Genomic DNA, 18021 nt, shown 5'->3' with positions numbered 1-18021 from the left:
TTTCTAAGTGAAAAAGAACAAAGAAATCATGAAGAAATTTTGACTGATAACAAAACTTCTCAAATGGTAAGAAATCAAATATTCAAGGATAGCCCACTTAGCCTAAAAGGAACAATATAAATTCTAGTGTTGCTCCAAACCAGCCTTTTAAAAACTCACCTCTTCAAAAGACGCAGTAGGGAAAAACCAACAAGTAGATGTACACTAATAACAAGATATTGCCTACTGCAAAAACCTTTGTACTTTGAAATACCATCTGGCTAAATTTAGAAGCTGTCCAGTATTATATCAGTAACTATATCTATCTCTTCAGATTGAGGAAACATAGATTATTTTATCTTCTATTCTTATTTTCAGCAAGAACTGCTTAAAGTCTGTGACTCTTTTGCATTTCCTAAGAAGCTCAAAAACTGCACAAAAATAACGTAATTGAAGTAACTACCCCTCATTTCAGTATCACAAAGGGAAATATATTAGTAATGACCTCTTGACTTTTCCATCACCTTTAGGAAAATTTCCATATATATAGTAAACGTAGTAATCTAATAAAATAACAAACTTGTAACAAGAAGTCTCTTTGGCTTCTTCCTCAGTATCTCAGTAAATCATTCTTCCCACCCAGGCATAGTCCATCTGATAGACAATCTCTGGTGTATGTCCTACATCAAAACAAAACAATGGATCTACTAATTTAGAGCTTTCATCCATTGTCAACTATTAGCACAAACAGGGAAATCCAACATATAAGTAACATGTTTTAAAAGGCCCATCCATGAGCTCTCTTACTGGCAACTGATAACAGTGCTTCTATGTCCGACCTCCTGTATGCACTGGTATAGCATTCAAGAAACAGTGGTCACATGCATTGTTTACTGCTCTAAATGCAACACTGCCAAATTTTCTATATTTTTAATGTTTGAAATACCCCTTTTTGTACCATTTCTTAATCAAAAATTGAGGTTTTATTATCTTTTCTATTTGTAAAATGAAGCTACTTAACACAGCACTTAGTGAAAATGAATTAAATCTCTTTATGCTAAAGTTTAAGATACCCTGGCTAATTAACTTACAAAATGCTATTTTAAATTGTTTCAGTTCCCATCCTACCAGTATTATGAGAAACAGCCCTTTAAAAATACTAGGTCTCCTAGCTAACAAAATTTCACATTCATAAAAACCAATTTGCGTTTTGATGATGATGGTGGTGATAATGACAATCTCACTCATTTAATTTTATTAGTGTAATAATATTTACATCGTAAGTCATTCAAACTTACCTTTAATAATATAATATGTAGGCAAATATTATCTTAAAAATACTTTCAAAACTAGAAATTTATGCTGAAAAATACTGCTTTCTCATTGCAGTGTAATCTTGGTAGGCCAGAATTCAGAGAAAAAGAATCATTTTGCAAAAGGCAAATATTTATATTACATAAATAACAGGTTTTCCCTAGACCTACTCATCAATACCACAACCATCACATAGTAAATGACCCTATACATTTAAAATGAATCCTAAATCAGAAATAGAATACTCAATTTTACAGATCATTTACCTGAACCTCGCTTGTCCTCTGTTTAATAGTATCTTCTTTCTCCTTAAGGTCCTGTTCCACATTATTCTTTTCCCTAGAAGACCAGCAAACAATGCAAGAATATTTGAGAACATCAGCTACAGCCGGTATGGTTATCCATCCTCCTAATCCTGAATCGCTTTTTAAATACATAGTGAAACATTCAATTTTTAAGCGAAGGGCAGATTTTTCCACCCTCTTTTAATTATTTATGGAATAGAAATCAATATAAGCTCTGTTTGTAAAAAAAAAAAAAATGCTTTCTCACTAAAATGTGGTGAAAAGAGAATAGATTAAAAAAGGAAGAGGAGAAAAATAATCAATGAAACACTCAGGTTTCACTGATCTCACTGTTGCTATGGAAATAATGTCCAATGAAAACCGCTGGTGAAAAAAAGGAGGGGTTGCATCAGCTCTGTAAGCTTAACCCTTAAGTACCACCGTCAAATCAAATGAAAATGGCTAATAGAAATAGCCAACAATATTAAGGAAAAGGACATTTATTGAAGTGTTAATTTCCCCTTAAATCACTGGTGTGTACCAATTTTAGAATGAAACAACATAGAGAAAATGGAAAAGACTGTCAATACACAAGCCATTTGCTCTATGAAATACCGCTCTGCTTAAAAAAGCTATTTTAGGACCACTTATCAATTCCAATTGATCAAATACATAAAACAACGTATACGAAGTAAAAAAAGAATCATATGAGCATTTATCTCTTTCTATATTCTTCAGATCAAACATACCAGGATCCACTTCTACTTTGAAATACCATTATCTAAATTCTCATATGCTTCCATCAGAGCTAGATTTCTAATGAATCAGTCTTAAACAACCTTAGATTCAGAATTACTATAAAGCTATTTCTTTTGATGTAATAAGTTTAACTGCCTGTTGGTACTGAAATCACACACACACAAGGACTTGCTCCCTTCATTTTTTCTTTTCTTTTCTACAAAGTGAGAGAGAAATCCATAGAATTCTGAAGCAATACATTTTTGGGGTGGGTGCAAAGGTAAAAGAAGGCCACATGAAGAAGGGAGGAGGCATTCACTAAGTCCTCCAGACTAGTACTACAGAGTTTCTCCTTAGAGCTTCAGGACTGTATTTCAGTTTCATCCCAGACATCACCCAAATGTAGGCTCAGGCTCCATTAAGCTGTAGCATAAAGAAGAGTGGGAAAATTATACCGGAGGGGATACCTAAGGGTCAATATTAATGCTACATTTATATTTCTGACCTATTTGAGGTGATATTTTAAACGCAGAAAAAATCAACTCTTTTGGAAATACAGGCACAATGTTCCTAAGATTTGTGAGGGAGAAAAAAAAGCACAAGAATAAAAGCTGTTTGTATACTGTTACTTTTAAACACTTGAGATGGCTCACTAACCGCTTGTCAGATGGTTCACTTAAACAGTCCCTTACCATGCGAATCATTGTGGCAGCCTGTTCCTCCCATACCTCAATCTACTTATTATGCAAAGGTCATCCCCCACTTCTAACCCTTATAAATTTAGGTAACATTAAAAAATAGAAATCACAGGAAGAAAAAATCTAAGTATATATACCACACATATTCTGCAAGCTCAATTTTGGAAATTTTTTCTTTCCTCCTTATGTGAACAGAAGAGTGTTTTCATTCCTGCTGCAGCATGTCAGAGGTAAGTCACATGAAAAACTAGCCCCCTCCCCCAATCCCAAATTCTCAGAGGCATTCCACACAAGGTCAGTATCAATTCTGCCCCTTGTTTCTGACAGTAGCTAGTAACAAAAATAGAAAACATCACACAGTATCATAGACCAGCAATATACCCACTAACGTGTGTGTTTGTATTCAATCCATTCTGCTTCTCTGTTAACTCCTATTACTGACAGTGTCTGCTCAGAGATCAAGTGTGCAGGCAGGAAAACAGGGCTGCAAGAAAGCAGTGAGCTGACAAAATGTAGCCAAGACAGAAGAAAAAGAGAGCAAAAAACAAAAAAAAAGAAGCTCACTTGGTGCAAAATGGAAAACAGATTAGAAAGGACTGTCAGCTCTAACCAGCAAATATAGTCTATGTTTGGGTAAAATGGAAGAAGTTTAGAAGGTACAAATTTTTCTTCATAATTTTGGGTGTGGGAATGAGGATAGCAGTGGTGATATCTCCAAACATATCATGAAGATCATTTCAAACTATATAATAAATACGGAATCTTAAGGCATTAATTCTCATAGTACTGAGATCAGTAAAATTTTTTAATCCACTTTTATCTAGTAAAATTCTGGCCTCATGGTAACTTCTTTATTATCAAAATCAAGTAGTATAACATACATTACTAAACAGAAAATTCAAAAAAAAAAATAAAATCAGTTATACTACCTTCTATAAAACCATCACAGTTGAAAATCTATCCTATAAATTAGACTAAAGATCAAATAATTTTCTTATTAACTTAGATTATAATTTCAGGGATGCCAAATTGCTATTCTGTGGTATTCCACAGACTCAACTTCTATAGCTATCCTTCCCATTTCAGGCAAGTAAAAATACCTAAATATATTCAGGTGCACAAAGGTGCTTAGGTACTTGGTCATATATTTTACATTCTCCTTTCTTTCAAGTAACATCACCTGTTTTTCTACAGGTGATGAATGCACAACTATACAAAGCATTCTGTTTAACAGTAGTAATTCAATAACCTAATTCTTTTCAAGATTCAGTGCCACAATAAAAAAATATTTATATGCAGTTTCCTAAGGAGCCCACCAATATATGTGGATAAGACAGATGTAAGATATATTTCAAAAATAGGTGTGTGAGCATTTTTCCCAAAGCACTACTCATCTTGGATGACAGGAAAAGCTATAGCCTTCAGCTTAGTAACTTCCAGAAGGGAAAAGAAGTGATTCTACATACCTTCTATCTTAGATCATCTCTTTGACCCAATTCACTCCCAAGATCCTGGCACATCCTAAAGAATCCACAAATACCAAAGCCAATATCTCCCTGGTTTCTAAAAGCTGCCGGTTCTGATTTGATGGAAACTAGTATGTGAACCAGCAAGAAAAACAAAGCCCAAGATAAGCTTTCAGAAGCCTGGATAACTGTATAAACCTACATAAAGTAGTCAAAACCTATTCCCAAGAACAAGCAAATTCGGGGAACCTGAGTCCATGCAATTCACTTTCATTTTCCCAGGCTCTGTTTAATGGCAAGAAGGGAGTGAGCCATCTGTCTTAATTTTGATATAATACCAATACTGTCAGAGAAACAGGATTAAGTCACCTTCAAAGCCCTTCCCAGAAACAGTTTTATGTCTTTTTTCTGAACATAAATACCCATTCTCTTCCAACCAGAAAGCAATAAAGAACAGAAACTAGTTGGAAACCAAAAATCAGTTAGTTAGAACTCATGAAGGTAACTTTTTCAATCCTGAAACTTACTTATAAAAATCTTTTTGTGGGGCGCCTGGGTGGCTCAGTTGGTTGAGCGTCTGACTCTTGATTTCAGCTCAGATCATGATCCCAGGGTCGTGGGACTGAACTGTGTGTCAGGCTTGGTGTTGAATATGGAACCTGCTCAGTATTCTTTCCAACTCTCTCTCTGCCCCTCTCCCTGACTTGCACAATGGAATAATGAAATGAAATGAAATGAAATGAAATGAAATGAAATGAAATGAAATAAAATAAAATAAAATAAAATAAGAAAATAAAATAAAATATTTTGGGGCACATTTTGGGCTCTTATTATTAAGTAGCTTAACTGCCAATAAATCTATCAAGAAAACACAGAAAAGCAAGCTATTCTCATTACTCTTGTTACTATTCTCATTACTACACTATTATTCAGTAAGGCATTTAAGGTCTTATGGAGGACAAGAAAATAGGACTAAAAACCAGAGACTAAGATTCTAACCTGGCTCTGCAATGAAACTGCTTTTGTTTTTTGTTTTTGTTTTTCTTTTTTTTTTTTTGACTCTGATTATCACATAACCTTTCAGAGCCTCAGCCTTAATTTTCATTATGCAGATGCTAATATCTCTACCATCTTAAGATTTGCAAGGTAAATTGTACAAGATATCATGTAATTAGGAAAAAAGCAGGCTTTGAGCCTATGCTGTGCTCACTTTTTTACTGATAACATTAACATTACTTAGAATTTTAAATAACATTGGCGGAGTAATTTTTAAATTTCTTAAAAGGAATTATGGGTTGCAAAAGATTTTAGAAAACACTGATCTAGGGGCGCCTGGGTGGCTCAGTCGGTTAAGCGGCCAACTTCGGCTCAGGTCATGATCTCGCGGTCCGTGAGTTCGAGCCCCGCGTCGGGCTCTGTGCTGACCGCTCAGAGCCTGGAGCCTGTTTCCGATTCTGTGTCTCCCTCTCTCTGACCCTCCCCCGTTCATGCTTTGTCTCTCTCTGTCTCAAAAATAAAAACGTTAAAAAAAAAAAAAAAAGAAAAGAAAACACTGATCTAATGTATAGAATATGTAATGTAATCACAGAAATTTCTGCCCCCTAAATCTTGCCTAATATTCAAATAACTATCTCTACTTTTAGAAACTCATTATATGGTTTTCAAAGCAAAAGATTTGGCATTAAATAGTCCAGAATTCAAATACTGGCTCTATCACATGGCAGCGTACTTAAATCACTGTAGTAACAACTATTTGTTCTGGCTGACCTTCCCTTCTCCTAGGACCCAGCAATCTTTCTTTTAGGAGACTGTTCCTCTCTTTCTCCCTCAACTATCACCTTTCTGCCCATACAGTTCAAGTAGACAAGGCCACCTCTTTACAGATTCAACCTCTCTGAGCAATGATTGGCCAGGGATTGTGGCCAGGGATTGGCTCCTGACCAAAGCTTAACCAGTCACAGTACACCAGCTCACCATCACAGGGATTATTCAAGAACAGGCCCATGACCAAAGACAAGGCAGTCAGGATCTTTATTTAGGATGCCTTCATTTGGAACTAATAGAAAACTATGGTAGGGGTGCCAGGGTGGCTCAGTTGGTTAAGTGTTGGACTCCTGATTTCAGCTCAGGTCATACTCATGGTTTGGGAGTTTGAGCCCTAAGCATTGGGCTCTGTACTGACAGCATGGAGCCTGCTTGGGATTCTCTCTCTTTCCCTCTATCTCTGCCCCCCCCCCCAACATATGCTCTTTTTCAAAATAAACTTTAAAAATAAATAAATAAAATAAAAATTCATTAGAAAATTATTATTGCCACTACTGTATCTACGAGTACTACCTTTACAACAACAATAACTACTGCTATACTACTACTACTACATTACTAATTATGAAAACTACCATTTATTAAGCCTTTACTACATGATAGATGTTATGTGATAAGCACTTTACATGGATTATCTCATTCATTCTTAGGAAAAAGTATTCCTGTGAAATGATGAAGGTGGGCAAATGTGAGTCCAGGAGCTGGGGACATTTGTTGTCCCTGCCTAATGAGTAATAAAATTTTTACATAAAAAAGCTGAGGTGAAAGGCAGGTAGAGATTTCCCGGTAGGGTTCAGGCTCTGGGTCCTTTTACCCCTTGTGATGGTTAATTTTATGCATTAACTTGGCTAGGCCATGGTACCCAGGTATTTGGTTAAATACCAGTCTGGCAGTTACTATAGAGATTTTTTTTTTTTAGGTGAAATTAATATTTAAGAAGGTAGACTTTGAGTAAATTACTCACCACAGTATGGGTGGGCCTCACCCAATCAGTTTAAGTCCTTAAAAGAAAAAAAACTGAGGTTCCCCAAAGGAAGAGAGAATTCTATCTCCAAACTGTTTTTGGGCTTGGGCTGCAACATTAACTCTTCCCAGAGTCTCTAACCTACCGGATTGTCCTGTCAGATTTGCCAGCTTCCACAACTGTGTAAGCCAATTCCTCAAAATAAATTGAATATAATATCTACCTTATATAACGCATGTAGGAGTTGTTGCAAGGAGTGAAAAAGAATATACATAACAAAACTCCCTATGCAACTTTAAGACCTATCTACTGATTCAACAAACACTGAACCCTACTTACTACATACTGTCACCGTGCTAAACTTTAATGATACAAAAAACAATGAGATAGGTACTTGCCATTAGCAGTGTATGTGAGGGATTTGGCAGAAAAATATAAAAAGAAAGTCACAATGCAGTGTACTCGGTGCTAGGACAGGCAAGCACAAGGTGTTGTGGGAACACAGAAGGTAGGCACATGACTGTCCTTGGAGAGGGTCAGAAATGGCTTGCTTAATCAATCAGTGAAGGCAGATCATTAACTGCAAAATAAGCTGTGCAGATACTAAGTGCTATGTATATCAACAGAAATTACTCCAGCCTGGGAATGCTTTGTGAAGGAGGTGAGACTTCAGCTAAGCTTTGAAGGAAACAATGAGTATTAGATAGAAAAATGGTATTTCAAAAGGAAAGAGAGCTTATGCGAGAAAACACATGGGATATCAGCAAAATGGCAGACTAAGAGCAAAGAAGACTAAGAAGAAATCTTCCTAAATTTGATAAAATACACCAATCTACAATCCAAGAAGTTCAACAAACTCCAAGCAGGAAAACCCAGAAACCCACACTGAGATACATTATAATAAAACTGCTTAAAGACAGAATCTTGAAAGCAGTAAGAAAGACCTGTCACATACAAAGGATCCTCAATAAGATTATCAGTAGATTTCTCAGCAGAAACCTTGAAGGCCAAACAATGGCTGAGGACTTCCTCACCATTGGTACAAGGAATGCTAAAGTGAGTACTTCAGGTTGAAAGGAAAGGATGCTACTAAACGTAACTGGAAGCCATATGAAAATACAAAAATCTCCAGTGAAGGTAAATACATGGACCAGAACAAAACCCATTATTAGTTTAATTTTGGTTTGCAACTCCCCTTTATATTTTCTACAGAATTTAAAAGACAATGTGTAAAAAATAATAAATCTGAGAGCATATACATAATGTATAAAGATGTGATTTATGACATCAATAACATAAAATGGAGAGAATAGAGCTTATAGGAATAGAATTTTATATGTCATTAAAGTTAAGTTGCCATCAAGTCCAATTAAATCATTCAGTTTGGGATGATGAAAAAGTTCTGCAGATGAATAGTGGTGATAGTTGTACAAGAACATGAATGCACCTAATGCCACCGTATTATATGCCTTAAAAATGGCTAAAATGGGTGTGAGACCTGCAATGATTGGTCTCTGCACTGACAGCGCTGAGCCTGCTTGGGATTCTCTCTTTCCCCTCTCTCTCCAGACCTCCTTCTCTCCTGCTCATGCTTGCTCTCTCTCTCTCTCTCTCTCTCTCTCTCTCTCAAAATAAATAAATAAACTTAAAAAAAATGGCTAAAATAGTAAACTTTGTGCCATGTATATTTTATCACAATAAAAAATAAAGAAAAAAAAAAAGAAAGCGCAGAGGTGAGAAAATTCTAGATAGTAGACTAACTTATCTAGGATGAAGGGTTCAGGGTGGTAAATAAATAAACCTGGAATGGAAGATCAAGGTAAGATTATAAAAGAACTTCAGTACTACGTAAGACAGACTTTTAATATAGAGGCAAGGGGAGTCCTTAAAGGTTTCTGAGCTGAGCTTTTTTGAACTCCAAATGGCATTTACCACATAGCTCTTCCTTCTCTGCTGGCCTCTGTTCTGAAGAAGAGGAGAGGAAATAGAGACTCTTATTGCTCAGAAAACTGATGACAATTGCTAGAAAGGTAATAGAACACTCTGACGCTGCTTATCTTGAGAACTGCCAGAAATCTTGAGTTAGAGTAGAGTAACAATTATAGACAGTTGAGGAGAAAGTCTTGACTTCTAATTCAAACCAGTCTGAAAGTCAGACAGCATTTCACTCCAAGAACTCACAGTGAGTTGATAAAAACTTGAGTTAAAGTTTTGGAGTAAAGACATTAATTTGTACCTTAAGTATTTAATTTCTCTACAAGTTGCCTTAAACATACAATCTCTATGTGACTATATATTACTTCATTCATTCAACAGTTATTGAATATCTACTACATGCTAAACAAGGATTAAAGTTAGGCCCCTACCTATAGCTTGCTGGGGAAACAAACATAACCATTAATTATAAAACTGTAAGACAAGTGCTATAGGTATTATGGGAATAACTAAATTAATTCTGAGAGGCTGTTTTAAAGAGTTTTACTTTTGAAAAATAAATTAGAGAAGATATTCACAAAGATAAATTACTGAAAAGAAAGCCTAGCTAGAACCAGGAAAAACACAAACTTTGGAGTGTGGCTCACATGACCACTGCCTCGTCAGTGGCAGAATCCAACATGTGATGGTTCAATTTTTTTTTTAAAGGAGAAATAAAAGCTTATTTTGCAAACCCCAAATAATTAATTTATTCTACTTATCTGACAAGACAAAAGGAGACGGAAACAGTAAAAGAAAAAAATGTAAAACAAGGCCTTAGTTTTCCTAATTATAAAATAAGGAGGGGCGCCTGGGTGGCTCAGTCAGTTAAGCATCTGACTTTGGCTCAGGTCATGATCTCACAGTCTGTGAGATCAAGTCCCGTGTTGGGCTGTGTGCTGACAGCTTGGAGCCTGGAGCCTGCTTCAGATTCTGTGTCTCCTCTTTCTCTGCTCCTCCCCACCTCATGCTCTCTCTCTCTGTCTCAAAAATAAATAAACATTAAAAAATGTTTAATAAGCAAAATATTGAAGTTGATAAGGACTAATTTATATTACATCTAGAAAGACTTCAGCACAACGCCAGCACACAATAAGTGCTTAATAAATGTCAGCTGCCTTTATTTATTTATTATTATTACCATTATATGATTTACTAGTATAAAGGTACATTTACTGGCTTTTTGAAAGTTTCAATCAAGCATCCAGAGTATGCCAGTTAGAACTTAAATAGATGGGTAGAGACTCATTTCTAAATCCTTCAGGAACTGAAACTTCTTAGTAGATACTTTTGTTTCCCAAAGACAGACTGTTAACACATCTTAAAAATTATTGCTCTCTTGAGGCACCTGGGTGGCTCAGTTAGTTAAGCGTCCAACTCTTGATTTCAGCTCAGGTCATGATCTCGGTAGTTCATGAGATCAAGCCCTGCATTGTGCTCTGCGCTGACAGTGCAGAGCCTGCTTGGGATTCTCTCTGTCCCTCTCTCTCTGTCCCTCCCCTGTTCACATGCATACACTCTCTCTCTTTCTCTCTCAAAATTAATAAGCTTTCTCTAAAATGTTTATTTATCTTGAAAGAGAGAGAAAAGAGTGGGAACAGAGAAGGGACAGAGAGAGAAGACACAGAATCCAAAGGAGGCTTCAGGCTCTGAGCTGTCAGCATGGAGCTTGACACGGGGCTCAAACCCACAAACCATGAGATCATGACCTGAACCAAAGTCAGATGCTTAACAGATGGAGCCACCCAGCGCCCCTCAAAATAAATAAACTAAAAAAAAATTACTGCTTTCTTAAACCAGGGAAGAACCCCTTAATAAGCTACCAGTGCCACAAAATAACACAAGCAAATGTAATTTCTACAGACTACAACTGATTGAGACCAGATCCAAAAGAAATACAATGAAAGTCACATATGTAATTTTAAATGCTCTATATTTTAAGAAGTAAAAAGAAACAAGTAAAATTTATTATAATACATTTTATTTAAGCCAGTATAGCCAAAATATTTACATTCCTTTTTGAAATCCAGTACATTTCACACTAATAGCACATCTTAATTTGGATTAGCTATATTTCAAGTGCTCAGTAGCCACATGTGGCTGTATTAGATAGACAGTACAGACTCAAACTTTATCAGGGAGGGTTTCAAATAAGGGAAGTCTCCCTAAATAAAGGTTTTAAATACTGAGCCATGCACTTTGTGTGAAAATTAATTAGACTGACTCCTTATTACCAAACAAAAGCACACTATAACCTAAAGCTTCAGTCATTCTATCAGTAACACCATTGCTGAGGTAATCACAATTGAGATCAAGGAGTACCACAAATTTTTACAGGGTCAGAAACAGGCCAGGTTGGATCATATAAGCAAAAGAGCTCCAGATACAATAGTATAAGCAATGCTCTCTTCAGAGCTAATGGTTCCTAATGGTATTTGAACTTAACTAAACCAAAAGCATAATTTTTTTAAAAAAAATTCAAACTGGGGACACCTGGGTGGCTCAGTTGGTTAAGTGTCTGACTTTGGCTCAGGTCATGATCTCACGGTTGGGGAGTTCAAGCCCTGCATCGGGCTCTGTGCTGAAAGCTCAGAGCCTGGACCCTGCTTTGGATTTTGTGTCTCCCTCTCTCTGCCCCTCCCCCACTCACACTCTGTCTGGCTCTCAAAAATAAATATTTAAATAAATAAATAATTCAAACTGTATGCTAACACTGCCTTAAATAGGTTTTTTTAATATTTTATTTATTCTTGAGACAGAAACAGAGCATGAGTGGGGGAGGGACAGAGAGACAGGGAGACACAGAATCCAAAACAGGCTCCAGGCTCTGAGCTGTCAGCAGAGAACCCAATGCGGGGCTCAAACCCACGAGCCGCAAAATCATGACCTGAGCTGAAGTCGGACGCCCAACTGACCGAGCCACCCAGGTGCCCCTGCCTTAAATAGATTTTTAAAAAATCAATTCTTTAATATGACTGAGTTAGAGATCTATATATTTAGGAACATGGATTCTGGCTACCTGACTACAAAGTTCCAGTCTCTCTTCAACCAGGGAATGAGAATGTTCATTCAGCTACTCCAACCAATGTTTGCTGAGCACCTATTCAGTAAATGTTGTGCTTTAAGTGCTGAGCTGGGAATTGGGGATGATGATGATGATGATGATGATGACAACTATGAACATGTACTGAGAATTTATCACATTTCAAGAAAGATATTAAGCATTTTACATGGTATTGGTCACATTTCCATTTCACAGATGAAGAAACTGAGGCACAGACAACTAAGTTACTCGGCTAAGTCATGTCACATGTCAAACTACACAATCTAGTTAGAAAGCCATGCTCTGAAGTAATATACTATGTTGCCTCATTAGAAATAAGAGACAGTCTCTGCTATCACACATAGTTCACAATCTACTGGAGAAAGAAATATAATTCAGTATTATAAGTGTTCTGAGAAAAGGAAATTGAATGCTCTCCAAGCTGAGGTAGATATCAAGGAAACCTTCCTAGAAAAGAAGACTCATGTATTCTTCATCTGAAAAATCAGGATAAAACTACTTACCCGCTAGTGATATTGCAAGAACTGAATTAGAGAAATTACATAAAGCAAGCATAACACAATACATAATGACTATCATCGTAATTACCTATCTTGCTTACTGGTCCAAAACCAGGATAACAAACTGGCCTGACAGGATGTAGCTTTTATTTCCTGATGTTCTTGCTAAAAGGACAGAGACAGGAAGGAAGTAGAAGCTGACAGAAGGCAAATAAATATTAACTCCTGCCTCAGCACAATTCACCACTGCCACGCTATCTTAGTGACTGAAGCAAGTTTTGATTTTTCACTGTCAAGAACTTCTCTATTTGAGACACTTTACTTTCAGAGCAAGGGTTCTTAAAAATGGATTCATGGATAGTTTTCAAGTGTCTGGGAACTCCTGAAATAAATGCAAAATGGTATACATGGATACACATGTTCTTTGGGGGGCAGGGGATAGAATCTAAAAACCTTCATCGGGCTCTCAAAGGAAATCCCTGACACAAAAACAGGTTGTCAAAATATGAAACAACAGCCCAATAACCTAATGCCCCTGTGAGGATTAAAGATCCTTTTATCTGTAAAATCCTCTTCTACAGTCTTCAAAATAAGCTATTATTCATATCTTTTGCCCTTTCATCCTTTAATATATGGCTCCTAGTCTGTCATAAACTTGGCAGGAATTAAGTCTGGGAAATATTCTAATATTTATAACATACTTTGATTTATTCATTCAACCTGCTAACCTATAATGAGATTTTGTTGTATCAGATACTGTGCGCCTTAACTTCTAGACCTATCCAAGTAAATAGGACATAGCCCCTGCCCTGAAGGAGTTCAAATTAAGGAGGGGGAACAAAAGGACCACAATAAAATATGGTGAGTATTATTACAAAGGAATAAAGTTTCTAGAAGTAGAAAGGGAAACAAAGCAATCAGCAATCAAGATTTTAGTGGTTTGACAAAGCAGATGATATTTAAGCTGGGTCTTGAAGCATAAGTTAAAGTTTACAAGGTAAAAGCTGTGCTCAGGCAAAGGGGAACAACTGGATGAGAGGCACAGAAGAATAAAAATGTGTGGCATGTTGACATGAGAGGTCCACCCACCACATGACTGGAGAAGAGGAATGAAACCAAAATGTAGAGCACTATGCTCAACATTGAAAGTACACGAGCAAACACATAGTGTCTGCTCTCAAGGAGGTTGATGGTGTCAAAGAAAAGGATTCTACTTTACTCTGGGAGGTGGCTAAGACAAAAGAATGGTCAGGATACCAAAGGAAAACATGAAAAAGGAGCTTTTTAATTTTTTATTAACGTTTATTCACCTTTGAGAGACAGAGAGAGACAGAGCATGAGCGGGGAAGGGGCAGAGAGAGGGAGACACAGAATCCGAAGCAGGCTCCAGGCTCTGAGCTGTCAGCACAGAGCCGGAGGCGGGGCTCGAACTCACAAACTGCGAGACCATGACCTGAGCCGAAGTTTGACACTCAACTGACTGAGCCACCCAGGCGCCCCAGGAGCTTTTTATTTTTTAATGTTTATTTATTTGGCGGGGGGGGTGGGGCAGAGAGAGAGGGAGACAGAGGATCCGAAGTGGGCTCTCTGCTGACAGTCAGATGTTTAACCAAATGAGCCACCGAGGTGCACCTGAAATAAGAGCTTTTAAACCATATTCAGAAAAGTGAGCTGAATCCAGCTGGGGATAAGAAGTCACTCAGAGATCTGAGTTGTATTTTGTACATCAGTTGGAGGTGCAAAGGAAGGAAGGAGAGACTCAAAGCACAGAATCAATTAAGAGGTTACAATAGTAATCCAGAGAAGAGATTAAGGGTTAGGAAAACTAAGACAGAAGCAATAGTACAGCCAGGACAGATTTCAACAATACTGAAAATTATTTTCTCATCTGTTATATAAGCTAAGCATTAGGGATAGAACAGTGAACAAGCAAATAGTCTTTATGTTTAAAAGTACAAAGTCTAGGGTGCCTGGGTGGCTCAGGTGTTAAGCATCTGACTTTGGCTCAAGTCATGATCTCACTGTTCATGAGTTCAGGTCCCACATCGGGTGAGCTGAAGCCCTGGTTCAGGTGAGCTTGTGCCCCACTTCTCTCTCTTTGCCCCTCACTCACTTGCGCCCTCTCTCTCTCTCTCTCAAAAAAGAGTACTTAGGCTATTGAGAGATCCAAATAAAACAGACAATTATAATAAAGTATGGTAAATGCTATGACTACTATAAATATTAAAACTATGTAAGATTTGGTAAGTATGAGGGTTGGAAGGTAAACAAGTCAGAGAAGGCCCCCTCTTCCAGAAGAAGTGATGTCTAAGATGGGATTTGAAAGATCAGGAGGAGGTGACCAGGCAAAGGAGACAGAAAGGTAGGAGTGATTTCAGGAAACATTTCAAAGACAGAAGAAAAAAGAGGAAGAAAAATCTCAGATTTCTAGCCTGAGTGACTAGATAAATGGTGATGTCACTGAGAAAGGCAAATAAACAAGACAAGGATAGTGGTCAGGGGAAGATTAGGAAGTCATGTGCTACTGGACATTCTCTAGTAGGCAAATGAAAATATAGGTCTTGGGCTCAGGTGGGAGATACAGATACTTGAAAAGATTATGGTATTACAACTATTTCTTTTTACGTTAATGGTCTTTTTATTGGGAAAAAAAAAGACTAACATTTACAACTTGGAACAGACACGAAGTTTAATTACTTGAACAGCTGTTGATGCTTGTGCTGAAGTCTGCAGTTACAGCCTACTCTGCTGACTCCAAGTCATGGTTCAGAAGGTTTTAAAAACAGTTCAAAGATGCTCCCTCAGTAAAGGTTTCTTTTTAAAAATTTGTGTGAACGGTGACACCTCTAGTACAATGTGGATAACACTAAATCAATATGCATAGCATGCCATCAGGATGTGTATCATCGTCACCATGGGTCAGGGCACATGGAAGTACAAGAGGACCATCCTGCTAAGTGAAGCTACAACTAAACAGTTTATCCTTCACCCATTTTTCTGCACAGCATGCTGACATAAACCAATTTTAACTGTTAGTTTTGAATAAACCAGTTATGACAATTTATACTCACAAACTGAACTTGAATCCATCTGAACAGGTTTTTAAATTTGTTTTTTCATTTTTCATTTTCAATACAAATGCCTGACTGTGCTCCACTGTCAAGTCGTACGCATGAAAAACTGGCCAGCCCAAGCAGCACATTAATCATTAGCAGTGGAACTGCAAGGAGTCCACTAAGTGCTTCCTTATCATTAATGTAGTACAAGTATTTATATTATAAAACTACTGTGTAGCTTGATCTTTAGGGGACAGGACCACCAGGCAATACATGAAGATTCTGTGTGTGTGGACATGAGGTACTTTTGAAGGTTTTGTTATATAGAAAACAGAAGGAGTAAATAAGCTTGTTTTTTTGTTTTTTGTTTTCCCAAGAGGTAAGTAAAAGATTCTATTTCATTCTTCTGGGGAAGGGTGGGGAGAAGGAATTGAAAGTAGGTCTTCATCTTGCGGTCATTATCTGTACGAATTTTTCATAGTTTACTTGTCCATCTCCAACAATATCTGCTTCTCTGATCATCTCATCCACTTCTTCATCCGTTAGTTTTTCTCCCAAGTTTGTAACAACATGACACAGTTCTGCCACATGGATATAACCAATGCTATCCTTGTCAAAGACTTGTAATGCCTCACCAGTTTCTTCTTCACTGTCTGTATCTTTCATTTCTCTAGCCATCATAGTAAAAAATGGTGCCATTACCGTCAGCCTCCACCTTTTTGATCATGTTCTGCAATGTGGCTTCTGTTGGGTTCTGGCCCAGTGACCTTCTGACAGTTCCAAGTTCCTCTGTTGTGATGGTGCCAATCACCATCTTTGTCAAACAGGGAGAAAGCTTCCTTGGACTCAGCAATCTGTTCTTCAGTCCGTTGATCAGCCATGATATAAACGAAGGGAGGAAGAACAGAGGGAGCAAGGGTGGCAGCACCAGCACAGGGGCTGGAAGGGTTGGTGGGGACGCCTCTGCTTCTGCTTCTGCTGCTGCTGCTTAGGCTCAGTGCACAGTTAGCACTATGTCGCTGCCTCCACAGACTCCAAATAATGGCACTGTGCCCGCGAGGCTCCAAGCACCACTGCCCTGACATTACAACTATTGCTTTTCCTTCTTGAAGTTAAAAATATCATGCTAATTTAATCTGATTGACACAATTAAATACCTATATAGAAAATGTTGAAGGAATTATATTAAAAAAATTTTTTTAATGACAAAAGACATCCTGCCTCAAGCTCTCAATGTCTTATATTTTCAACTAGAAACAACTTTGTGAACCAGACATGGAAATGTCTCATTTTCTGACTAATAACAAAGAACATTCTTTACCCAACTAACTCTTTGGGTTATATACAGCTTTTCTTATCCATTTTGATTTTCAATGCTCAAAACAAAATATTATTCTAAGGAACATACAGTCTTTTCATTATCCTTTTCTGTATTTTCCAAATGTTTACAAGTATGCATTATAACTATCATTGAGAGGGGAAAAATAAATTTGTAAAGCACCATATTCATTATATACTCATTACAATTCCATATTATGTATTGTTTATTTGCAGGTTTGGGCCCTGCACTAAAATTAAATATCTTCATCTAAAAACCAACAAATAAGAAGGGGCTAATCTTTTGTCAAATAGCAATTTAGTAAAAGCCATAAACAAAATTTGTTTAAATTTTTTCCTGTTTTATAGTTATACTCATCACATCCTGATATATTAATAAACAATTTAAAGGCTGAAGAGCAGTACTATGGCACAGAAAAAAATGTTACAATAACAAAAACCAAGATTTATAATGCACTATCTTGCAGAGTGGTGATATAGTGACCTAATACAACCATTTACAAAAGTGAGTTTTAGCAACCATAATTTTAGTATGGGTTGATGAGTTTCATTATGACATTACTGGAGTTGACAGATGATGGAAGTTTGCCTACACTGCAGATCTTACCTAAAATAAAAGCCTAGGAAAAATATGTTCACAAATGCCAAATCATGTATAAGTGTTTTACACATTTATACAATGTGACTACAACCTAAAACCCAACAAATTTGACAGATTCCCAATTCAAGAACGATTAAATAAAGTAGCATTTACCAAGATACAAATTAGAAACAGAAAAGTGTGTGTGTATATGTTTATACAGTCAACTTGAATTTTACTTT

The 18021-nt window shown here is 37.0% G+C and overlaps 1 protein-coding gene and 1 pseudogene across 3 annotated transcripts in view; both read right to left on the bottom strand.

The window, feature by feature from the left end:
* Positions 1 to 18021, bottom strand: part of EPS15 (epidermal growth factor receptor pathway substrate 15) — a 155022-nt gene that overhangs the window by 61012 nt on the left and 75989 nt on the right. For all 3 annotated transcript variants that reach the window (XM_019449315.2, XM_053895452.1, XM_019449314.2), the window contains exon 13: positions 1560 to 1632. In XM_019449315.2, the coding sequence (XP_019304860.1) occupies positions 1560 to 1632 (73 nt within the window). The remainder of the gene's footprint in view (positions 1 to 1559; positions 1633 to 18021) is intronic.
* Positions 15469 to 18017, bottom strand: LOC109266892 (calmodulin-like; annotated as a pseudogene).

Source organism: Panthera pardus, unplaced genomic scaffold, assembly GCF_024362965.1.
Source record: "Panthera pardus isolate Hobbes unplaced genomic scaffold, ASM2436296v1 HiC_scaffold_11, whole genome shotgun sequence".
NCBI lineage: Eukaryota > Metazoa > Chordata > Mammalia > Carnivora > Felidae > Panthera > Panthera pardus.
The sequence above is the reverse complement of the archived record's forward strand: the minus strand, read 5'-3'. Positions and strand labels throughout refer to the sequence as shown.